This window comes from Rhinichthys klamathensis, unplaced genomic scaffold (genome assembly GCF_029890125.1).
Source record: "Rhinichthys klamathensis goyatoka isolate OS25496 unplaced genomic scaffold, OSU_Roscu_1.1 h1tg000342l_1, whole genome shotgun sequence".
In the NCBI taxonomy this organism is placed as follows: Eukaryota; Metazoa; Chordata; class Actinopteri; order Cypriniformes; family Leuciscidae; genus Rhinichthys; species Rhinichthys klamathensis.
The window spans coordinates 484318-497022 of record NW_026606856.1 but is presented as its reverse complement, the minus strand read 5'-3'; the positions used below and the strand labels follow the sequence as shown (position 1 = coordinate 497022).

The following is a 12705-nucleotide window of genomic DNA, read 5'->3' as shown; positions in this document are numbered from 1 at the left end:
AAAAAAAAAGAAAACTAAGTTTTCTGGACTCCATTTTAATGGCGTAACGTAACCAATTTATAATCAAAAAGCATGTCTAATTAATTGAATTAATAAAACCAACAATTTAATACTTTTTAATTTAATTTGAATTTTTGTTGGCAATCAAGGCATAAAACATTAATTTAAATATTTTAATCATATACAATTAAACACGTTTTTCTTTTAATTAAAACATGGAGGAAAAATGTATTATTCCATAATTTTTTTATTTAATAATATTTTCTTGTTATAACTATTATGACAACACTAATATATTTCTGTCACACTTTCTTCAAGTTAAACCGAACTTTTATTTTGACGGGTTGCCGTGAAGACCTTTGAGTTTCTGTGTTTGAGATGATAATATTATAGGGCCCGATTAGATAATGCATCATTTGCATATTTAAACAAGTTGTAAAAAAAACATTTTTGCAATAATTAACGAGCAATAATTAATGTAATCAACGATTTTTTTTTTTGCCTGTGGTGTCTTGCCTGAAAAATACGCCCTAGAAACAGCCAACCAAGTTGCATTAAACCCCAGAACATTTTCTTTTAATAATTATGATGCATCAGATTAATCTTGGTCGTCATGCCTTCCGCGGCCCACACAGGCGTCCGTTTAGGGTGATTGTGGGACTGTCTGCACTTTCTGCATGTGATTCTGTCATCTGTCATTTCATCCCTTCCCATTTTCTGTCTGCTTGCAAGATTCATGCAACTAACAAACTAAGATTGAAGCTAGCCGCAGTAGTTAGTTACGCCCAAAATGTACATTTCGTCTTTTACTCAACCTAAGCAAAGGACTGTCAAGCCCAAAAAGGCATAGTGAAAGTAACCCATATATCTTGTACACTATATTTCTAGTCTTCTGAAGTCAAATGATAGACTTAAATTCAGGTCTGTTTCTCATAAAAATACTGTGTTCGTCTTCAGTCGTTCTGGTGCATCAGTCATGCATTCACATTTGCAACAACACTTAAAAAAATAAACAAAAATAAACATTTGTGATTTCAAACTTGGCCGTATTTTAGTATTATTAGTATTTATGTACTGTCATGGGTTTTAATATGCTTATAAATAATATATAAAATGTAATATTCTGAATATAATTTATAATTTAATGACTTTAAATAATAAAAATATAAAAATTCAAATTATTTTGTAATAAATAGTTTTTTATATAGTTTCTTTCTTATATGCATATTTTATGTAAAAATTCTAATTATAATAAAATGTTACATATATATTTTTTCTTTCTTATATGCATACATATTACATTTTATATTTTAAACCTAAATTAAAAAAATATTCAATTTATAATAAAATTATATATATATATATATATATATATATATATATATTTTTTTTTTTTTTTTTTTTTATTATGAGAAATATAATATTAATTTATTATATTTATATTATAGATATATTAATTTTTTTTAATTAGAATTTGTATTTCTAATATGCACAATTTTATATACATGTAAATTATAATTTAATAATTATATATTTAATAATTTTATAATTTAATAAATGATTAAAATTATTAATTTAGTAATTTTATGCACATTTGTCATTTTATTACTTTTTTTTTTAATATACGGTTGAATTTATTTTTATCTCAGTTTTTAGTTTTAGTTCAGTTTTAGTTATTTATGTCCAGATCGTTATTATAGTGCTTCAACTTATTTCAGTTAGTTGCTAATGCAACATTTCATTTTCTTAGTTTGTTGTTCATCTATTCTTATCTTATTTTATTTCAATTAACAAAAATGTTTTAATAGTTTTAGTTAACTCTGGTGCAAACATGTATTGACATGCCAAGTATAAATAAACAAATGCACAGATTAAGATTTTTCAGTCTGTTAAAATGATCACATGACCTCAGAACGAAGACATGAAATATAGTGCACTTCTTGTCTGGACTATTATTATGACTCTTATAGTGCTTCTTTTGTCATTTCTGATGTTTTACATAATCTGTGCGCATCATGCAAATGAAAAGAGGCGTCAGTAACCTGATAAATCTCTCGTTTTGTTTTCCAGAAAAGAAACACGCGAGACATGAGGGTTGAGTAAATGATGGGGTTTTGATTATTCCTTTAATAATGCATAATGCATGCAACCAATCCTTTTAAATCTGTCTTCACACATTTTATAGTTTCCTTTTTTCTTTTCTTTTTTACTGTTGCATGTCCGTTTTCCCTTTGATCTGCTATGAAAGGCTTCTTCCGCAGGCATTAACCTCGCAGATTAGAAGATTCGAAGTTCATTTGTGTTTCCTTCTAGTCGCTTTCGGATTGTAACGATCTGATTAATGCTTGCATGTCATGTTTAACCCTCTGTTTGCCAGGTTGTTTTTCTTTTTACCCATCTCTCCATCTGTTCTTCAGCCCTTTTTTCTTTGCAGGTTTTTTTTTAGTCTCATGCTGCATAAATGCATCTCACCAGCGGGATGCGTTTACGATGAGACAGTCGCATTCACCTCATCTTGTCTTCTGTCTGGCTCTCTCAGTGGCAGTGTGTGTTTCTGTTCGGTTCTGGGCAGACGGTGCATCTCTCTCATCTTGCTGTCCTCTCGTCTGTCACTTGCGCTCTTTCGCTCCGTGGCAGTTCCCACAGGCCTCCTGAAACCCACTGACACTGGCTACGTTTACATGCACATGAATAATCCGCTAGTAATCGTATTGACGGCTCAGAAAAGCCTTCATGTAAACGCCTTAATCGATCCGATTGAGCTCGATCCCAATTAAATTTCGATCGGATTGAAAGTGGTCGGTTTGTTCCTTTTATAATCCGATCGAGAGAACATGTGGAGACTTGATCGGATTGAAAACCGAAACTGAAAGGACTGCGCATGTGCAATGACGTAGAAATAGCGTAATGACGTAGAAATAGCGTAATGACGTAGAAATAGCGTAATGACGTTGAAATAGCGTAATGACGTTGAAATAGCGTAATGGCGTTGAAATAGCGTAATGACGTTGAAATAGCGTAATGATGTAGAAATAACGCGATGACGTAGAAATAGCGTAATGACGTTAAAATAGCGTAATGCCGTAGAAATAGCGCGATGACGTAGAAATAGCGTGATGACGTAGAAATAGCGTGATGACGTAGAAATAGCGTAATGACGTTGAAATAGCGTAATGATGTAGAATTAACGTGATGATGTAGAAATAGCGTAATAACGTTGAAATAGCGTAATGACGTAGAAATAGCATAATGACGTTGAAATAGCGTAATGGCGTTGAAATAGCGTAACGACGTAGAAATAGCGTAATAACGTTGAAATAGCGTAATGTCGTTGAAATAGCGTAATGACGTTGAAATAGCGTAATGACGTTGAAATAGCGCAATGATGTAGAAATAACGCGATGACGTTAAAATAGCGTAATGCCGTAGAAATAGCGCGATGACGTAGAAATAGCGTAATGACGTAGAAATAGCGTGATGACGTAGAAATAGCGTGATGACGTAGAAATAGCGTAATGACGTTGAAATAGCGTAATGACGTAGAAATAGCGTAATGACCTTGAAATGGTGTGCGTGATGACGTAGAAATAACATAATGACGTAGAAAGAGCGTGATGACGTAGAAATAGCGTGATGACGTAGAAATAGCGTGCGTAATGACATAGAAGTAGCGTAATGGCGTAGAAATAGCGTAATGACGTGATGACGTAGAAATAGCGTAATAACGTAGAAATAGCGCAATGTAGAAATAGCGTAATGACGTAAAAGTAGCGCAATGACGTTGAAATAGCGTAATGACGTAGAAGTAGCGTAATGACGTAGAAGTAGCGTAATGACGTAGAAGTAGCGCAATGACGTAGAAGTAGCGTGATGACGTAGAAATAGCGTAATGACGTAGAAATAGCGTGATGACGTAGAAATAGCGTGATGACGTAGAAATAGCGTAATGACGTAGAAATAGCGTGCGTAATGACAGAAATGGCATAGAAATAGTGTGATGACGTAGAAATAGCGTAATGTCATAAAAGTAGCGCAATGACGTCGAAATGGCGTAATGATGTAGAAATAACGTAATGACGTAGAAAGAGCGCATTGACGTAGAAATAGCGTAATGACGTAGAAATAGCGTAATGATGTAGAAATGGCGTAATGACGTAGAAATAGCGTGCGTAATGACGTAGAAATAGCGTAACGACGTAGAAATGGCGTAATGACGTAGAAATAGCGTGCGTAATGACGTAGAAATAGCGTAATGGCGTAGAAATAGCGTGATGACGTAGAAATAGCGTAATGACATAGAAATAGCGCAATGTAGAAATAGCGTAATGACGTAAAAGTAGCGCAATGACGTTGAAATAGCATAATGACGTATAAATAACGTAATGACCTTTATTTTACCAGGAAAGAAAGCACATTGAGATTAAAAATCTCTTTTGCAAGAGCGTCCTGACCAAGATTATCAGCAACACAACTCAAGTGGGTTTAACAAATATCATTCACTAATTTAATAATAAACTCATTCACTAATTTAATAATAAAGTAAGTAAATCAATACATAAGTCAGGCAAAGCATCTACAAAACAGATGTTTCTGTCTCCAAGTCTTTCAAAATCACTTTAAAAATGTCCAATGAAACCTGAGTTTCAACTTATTTTGTACGATTATTCCCGGCTGAAGGAGCTGCACATTTAAATGCCTTTTTCGCAGTTCAATCCACACCACTGGAACCGACAACAAGAAAAAATGTAAACATTACATTCAGATTACATTCAGAATCCTCAATCGTAATGAATTGAGTCCGCTAGAAGCTGGAGTTGTGCATGTAAACGCAGCCTCTGTGATCCGCCCGTCGGTGTCTTGTTCCGAGATTGCGTGCCGATTCCCGATGAACGCGAGATGCTCAGGATCAGACCCGCTCTCCTCTCCTCCGCTGGATCTTCTCGTCATCCCTCGTTTAACTGGCTTCGGCTTTAATCAGGCTCTCCCTGTTGGTCTCAGCATTGGTCTGAAGTAAAGCAGAAAGCTGGTTCTGGAATCCTAATGTTTAACAGGATTGGTTTTGCGTAATGATACTAGAGTTCTGCAGGGAATTTTTAGGACATTTTAACGCTGTGGAAAAGTATGTGTATATATATGTATATATTATACATTTTTAATAATATATTATTACTCTATAATATTTATAATTACTATTAATGTTAATTAATATTATATTTATATTATATTAATATATAAACATTATAATTGATATTTATAAAATTTAGATTTTATATCTTATTTTGATTTTGTATATATATAATATACAATTTAATATTCTAAATATAATTGAATGATTTTAAATAATAAACAAATTAAAATATAATAATTATTATATTATTACTGTATAATATTTATAATTACTATTAATGTTAATTAATATTATATTTATATTATAATATTAATATATATAAACATGATATTTATAATATTTTGATTTTGTATATATAATATACAATTTAATATTCTAAATATAATTGAATGATTTTAAATAATAAACAAATTAAAATATAATAATTCAAATTATATTATAATAGAATTTGATATATATATATATATATATATATATTATTTTGTATATACATATATTATATTTAATTAACAAATTCTATTTCAAATATTTATTTAAAATTATACAAATTCTATATTATATATATATATATATATATAAAATTCTATTATAATATAATATAATTTGAATTATTATATTTTAATTTGTTTATTATTTAAAATCATAACTTATTTCTTATATGCATATAATATATAAATTATAATTTAATCATTTTAATTAAAAAATTTTTATATAAAAACTATAAAATTCTCTCTCTCTCTATATATATATATATATATATATATATATATATATATATTATCTTTTTTATATGTATGTAATACTTTATAAAATGTAAATATTGTTCTAGATATCAAGTGTAATTTAATAATATTAAATAATAAAAAGTTATATACTTCATCCAGAGACTTTGGAAACCATGCAGAGCAAATCTACAGTAATGAACAGGTTCTTCAGTCGTTGCAACTTAATGAAGCCAACACAGTTCATGCATGTGTAGAATGGACTCAACGAGAGTCTAAATGAGTTAACGAGGTGTCTAACGAGCGCCTGGTTGCCCCCGGCAGCAGCGTGTCGGAGGAGTGTCTGACGGCGGAGGAGAAGGAGCAGCGCGAGCGCGAGCGACGCATGGCCAATAACGCTCGCGAGCGCGTGCGCGTGCGGGACATTAACGAGGCCTTCAGGGAGCTGGGCCGCATGTGTCAGACGCACCTGAAGAGCGACAAGGCTCAGACTAAACTCATCATCCTCCAGCAGGCCGTGCAGGTGATCCTGGGCCTGGAGAGGCAGGTGCGAGGTAGGACACCATACCTGGACCCGAACCGTCCGGCTACAGTTGTCAAAAGTACCGATTTCGGTACTGAAGTTTTAAAAATGTGACGCTTTGAGCGGCATCGTAAACCTGATCGTAAATCGTAAACCTTCGGCAACACTTGATCCATTAATACTAACACTTTCTCTTCTATTTCTCTACTGTATCCATTCATAAAATAAATAAAAAGTACATGCGTTAGATTAAACTGGGAAGGGTCGTCTTGCGCACTTGCATATTGTTAGTTTAACTGTTGTCATTTGTAAGTCGCTTTGGATAAAAGCGTCTGCTAAATTAATAAATGTAAATGTAAACTCCACACGTGCTCATCGGATATGTGACCCTGGATCACAAAGCCAGTTAAACAAGTTGCACGGCTATATTTGTTATTAATACAAATTCGGGTCAAAGTGATCGATTTTTCCTTTATGCCAAAAATCATTAGGATGTTAAGTAAAGATCATGTTCCATGATGATATTTTGTAAATTTTTCTACTGTAAATATTTAAAACATTTATTTTTGTGAGTGAATGCGAACATAAATGGACAACTTTAAAGGCGATTTTCTCAATGTTTCGTTTTTTTGCACCGTCAGATTCCAGATCAACAAACCAATGGTTGACCAATCCTAACAAACCATAGTCGGTACTGAAATTTAAGAAATGTGACTCTTTCAGCGCCGTTGAGCGGAATCGAAAGCTCCTCTGATTGGCCGTTGAGTGTAATGTGCTGTAGTGCCAAAAAAAGAAACATAAGCAAGTATCAAAAGCAATCAAATCAAATAGACCGCCCGCTTCTGCCATCCGTCTTGCTGCTTTTAAAGGTGAAAAGGGAAGTTGGCTACTGGTGTAATCATGTGGGAGGGCAATCAGTGCAACGCTGGGGAAAACCCCATTAAAGAGACGATGATCAACGCTTCAAAAACATGTAAATATACATCAATGACGCTTGTGCTTTCAAACACTTCTGTGTGTTGATCATAGTAGCGAAGACTTCAGATGACGCAAACTCCGAACATTTATATGATGGACACAAATGCAGTGTTCCTTTTAAAATAAAATAAGCATAAACATAATGAGAATAGCACTGGAGCTTCATGATCGTGTTCTCCAGCGTGATCTTGAAGTCACATGATCAGAGAGACTTTCAGTTGTGTTTCACAATCACAAAACTTTCTCTATTTCAAGGTTTAAAATGAGATTTTGAATCCCAGACCCAACAAACATGTTAAGAACGTTTTCCCAACGTTATCTCCGAACGTCCAGTTTTTTAATGTTTCTTCTGGGTTGTGTGAACGTTAAGCGAACATTTTAGAATTCTGCAAACGTTATCGGAATGTTACTTTTAAATCTTCTCTGAACATTCCGAAGCATTTAAAAAACGTTCAAGACAAAAACGCAAACTCTGAATCAACACACACCAATGCTACATTTTCTAAATATCATAATCATCTGTTATCAAACAAGTAATCATTACTTCAATGAGCTCATTGTTTCTGCATTAAACTATTACATTGTTTAAATTAATACATTTCTCACTAGCTGTGATTTTGTATATGTATATTTCTGAAATACTTAGAGCGTTTCCTCTGATGACAGATCACTGTAAGTTGTAATGTGGACTCGTGCACTTTCTGTAAAGCTGCTTTGAAATGATGCGTATTGTGAAAAGCGCTATACAAATAAACGTGACTTGAATTGAACGTATACGATGAGCACGTGACACAACGGCCAATCAGAGGAGTTTATGATTTTGCTCAAAGCGTCACTTTTTTACAATTTCAGTACCGATTTGGTGCCGAAATCAGTACTTTGACAACACTACGTCCTGCCAAGAATCACGAGACACACCCCTGCTACTGAGAGCTCTCTCCTCGCTTACACTAACCTGTGTGTGTGTGTGTGTGTGTGTGCTGAGCTTTAACATCTCACTGTTGAACACCTTCTGCCTTGTGATGTACACAAGTAGGATGACGACATTTGCACACCGCTTTCTTTAAAAGATTAGCACTTGGACTGATTGATTATGATTGGAATGACAAAAGATGTTGGAGTGAATCTCACAAAAACAAGTCACATTTCCCCCAAAAAAGAGGAAATATTTGTTTGTTTTATAAATAAAAAAATCAAGCCGCATTTTGACCGTTACGATTTGTTGCGTGTGACATTGACAATTTTATATAGTTTATATGATAAATTCACCAAAAAAAATTAAAGAAAGAAATTGTATTTGTTGTGGAAAATTAAGCCGCCTTATGATCATTACAATTTGTTTGCATTGTGAAATTTGATGACAATTATATATATATATAAAAAAATATATATATATATATATATATATATATATGAATAACTCTCATATGCATATATTATGTACATTTTTATATTATTTTAAATATAAATAATGTAATCATTTTATATAAAATAATGAAATGAAATGTAAATTCTTATTGTATTATAATAAAATTATATATATATGCATATAAGAAATACAACTTTTATATATTTTTTTATATGAATAACTCATATGCATATATTATGTACATTTTATATTTTAAATATAAATAATGTAATAATTTTATATAAAATAATGAAATGTAAATTATTATTGTATTATAATAAAATGAAATATGTATGCATATAAGAAATTAAAATTGTATATATATATTTTATTTTTTATGCATATAATTATATAAATTATAATTTAATCATTTTAAATAATTCAAATATTTATTATATTATATATAATTCTAATTATATTATTATAAAATTATATATACATGTTTATTATAATTTAAATAATATATATAATGTATTTATATTTTTATTAATTAAAAAATGGTAAATTATATAACTATTTTCCTGATAATTTTTTTACTTTATATTTATGTATTTGTTTGTAAATATTTTATATATATATTAAAAAATATATTGTATCAAGTTAAATTTTCATTAGATTCTCTTTACTGTATATTGTAGTTAAATTAATGTAATGAATAAATACTTTTTTTAATTCTGTCCTGATGTATAAATACTTTTTTTTTATCTAAATATTGTACAAAAATGCACAAAAAAACCTATATATAGCATAAATAGTATTAAAATGTCACATTGCACATTGTAATAAAAATTAATTCTGAACCAGACGTGTGGTTTTCTAGCATCATGTCGCACTTGTCTAAATCACACAGTGTTTCTTGCTCTTCCATCCGTCCAGAAGTGACTCTTGCGCTCCTCCACTGCTGTTTGACTGTGTCAGATCACAGTGAGGTGAAGCGGCTCAGTGTAAACGCTCCCTGTAATGTGTGATGTGAATCCCTGTGTCCTCCAGAGCGTAATCTGAACCCGAAGGCGGCGTGTCTGAAGAGGAGGGAGGAGGAGAAGGTCACGGGAGACCCTCAGATGCTGTCTGGTCTGGGTGGAGACGGACACGGACACATGTAACATTCAGGTGTGTGTGTGTGTGTGTGTGTGTGACAGTTAGATTTTATTTATTATATTCATGCATTTGGCAGATGCATTTATTATGGGTGTAACGATACCCTCATGTCACGATTCGATCCATATCACGATTCGATCCATATCACGATACTGAACTCACGATATAATATTATTGCCGTATGATTAAAATGCTGAATTTGGATTTATTATATTCATGCATTTGGCAGATGTGTTTATCCAAAGCGACTTGCATGCCATTAAAGGTATAAATGTGATTATTCATGTGATTATAAATGTGTTTTAATTTTTCTGGATTTCACTTTAATAGCTAAATTACATTTTAGTCATTTAAAAAACCTGTCGAATTAATTGAGCTTGTTCAATTTAACATCGATTTATTAAAAGCAAAATTAATATTTTTAGGGCCCTTTGTAATATTTTTTTATTTCTTTTTAATTTTATTTTATTTTACAATAATAGTGCCCTACAACATATAAATTACAATACAAATTTATTATAAAAAATGGTTTTAATAAAATGAAAGCAGTAAACATTTACAATTTAATAAAGCTTTTTACAATGTAATCAAATGAAAATTTAACCATTCCTTTTATTTTGGGCAAACAATGTGCTGGTTTATGGTTTAAAACATGGCTAAAATTGTGATATTCCTTAATAACAGTATCCTTAATAATAATTTGTATCACTATTATGCAGAACATGCAGACTCAATATTTCAACAGTGCTTTAATATTCACAGACAGTACTCCATATCTCTATTTGATTAAGCCCTACTTTTGATTTATTCATCGAAATTATGCCAAGTTCCTTGACATACAGTATATTGCATTTTAATTACTTAGCATTTTAATTCAGTAACGCTCTGTTTAGTTCCTGTCTCTATGAAGCCCCTCCTTCTGAAAAGCACACTGTGCTCTGATTGGTCGGCTGGATCAGTGTGTTGTGATTGGTCGAGCACACAGTGTGTGTTTGGGGAAAGTCCCGCCCCTTTCCATAACCGCCAGTTTAACACACTACTAACTCAACCAGGCCCCGCCCCTTTATTCTGCGCATTAAATATTATGAGGAATATTATAACCATGTATTACTACAATGATGCAAGCGGCAACCACCCCGTCTCTCTTGAATCAACACTGAGTGAGTTAAACTGCAGTTCCTCCACTGGCCACTAGAGGCCGGCTGCAGAAGAGACTCAATCCCATAGACCCGCATGTTAAAATGCCCAACTTTACAGCAGAAAAAAACATGTTTACAGTCTGGTACAAAAAGTGGTTTTGGTCTATATCGCTAATGTTGCCCTTCATGACGACTGTGAGACGGGTGAATTTTTTTATAACTCATCCGTTTATAAGATATTAAGCCTTAAAGCTCTGCATAATTAGGGGCGTGGCCACTTGAGTGACAGGTGGATTGCCGCTGATGTCACCACTAGCCATTTGTCTCAATTTTTTAACAGTCGTTTCAGTGACGCTGATATAGCGAATAACTCCTTTTCATGCTCAAACATGAAAGATAAACATGTAAAAAAAAAGCATAATAGCTCCTCTTCAAGTTTCCACAACAAACATTGCGGTTAAAATCTGTTTTTGCTCTGAATGAATGAAAACCAGCTTACATCTTGAATGCATTTCTGATGCTCTGTTGTTGTTTTCGCCCTGGACAGATCCTGACGCAAGGAATCTCTCCGTCGACGTGGCCTTATCTTCCTGTTCTTGTTCCAGAGTCCACACACATACACACATTCTTGATTTATATATTATAAACAGATGTGTTGGAAGACTCACATACACACAGTACACTTCCCGAGCCGCTCGCTCGGCTCTAAACACAGTATGTGCTCACGAACACACACATTCATGGACCATTGGTGGAAATCACCCGTGAGAAACGGCCCGGGACCGTCCTGCTGTTGATGGAGTGATGTCAGAATTACAGTGTGCTGTTATATAGCACACACACACACACACACACACACACACACCGACCCATGAGCCTTTGCTATTCAACGAGAGGTCAAGCTCCGCTGTGGGAACAGATTCCTTCTTTTTGTAGTAAATGTATTCAAGTTTAACTTTCTTTTTTGTACCGTTTTGTGTTTAAGATGTTGGAAGGAAATGCATTTTTGATACACGTTGTTTTTGGGGATGCGCGGATCACGCAAAAAAACGTCACGTTTCACCCTTTAAAACCTAAATATTTTTCTTCCAAGAAAATTATGCCTGTTTTTTTAAGGATATTTAGATTTATTTTTAATTGACGTTTACCTGTAATGTAAACAGATTATACGTATTGGAGTGTTTGTTTGAGAGTCTTGTCCTTTTATGCTGATTTAAATTTAAAAAAACATTGTATTACAGTATTTATTTTTACTGTATTACAGTAGAATATGAATTAAGAATCAATCATTCAAAAGAAAACTCAAGTAATGCTTATGGACAAAAATCATAATTATCCTAAATGTAGGTCTTAATTTATTTATATATATATATATATATATGTGTGTGTATGTGTTTTGTTAATTTTCCTCAGATAATCTATATATCTGAAGAAAAATATATACATCAACATTTGTATGTGTATATATGTATACATAAAAAATGTTGATGAATTTATATATGTGTGAATATATATATATATATATATATATACACACACACACATATATGTATATATATATATATATATATAGCTAAATAATCAACATTTTTTGTATATACATGAACACATACACACACTATATATATGTATACATGCATAAAAATGTTGATTTTTTAAGCTATATATATAGCTATAAAAACATCACCATTTGTGTGTGTATATATAGC

At 32.4% G+C, this 12705-nt stretch overlaps 1 protein-coding gene across 1 annotated transcript in view; it reads left to right on the top strand.

The window, feature by feature from the left end:
- The window catches only part of tcf3a (transcription factor 3a), a 38908-nt gene extending 26779 nt beyond the window's left edge, over positions 1-12129 (top strand). The window contains exons 14-16 of the mRNA XM_056272672.1: positions 2071-2094; positions 9750-9869; positions 11544-12129. Coding sequence (XP_056128647.1) covers positions 2071-2094; positions 9750-9862 — 137 coding nt within the window. The 3' untranslated portion in view covers positions 9863-9869; positions 11544-12129. The remainder of the gene's footprint in view (positions 1-2070; positions 2095-9749; positions 9870-11543) is intronic.
- Positions 12130-12705: the final 576 nt, after the last annotated feature.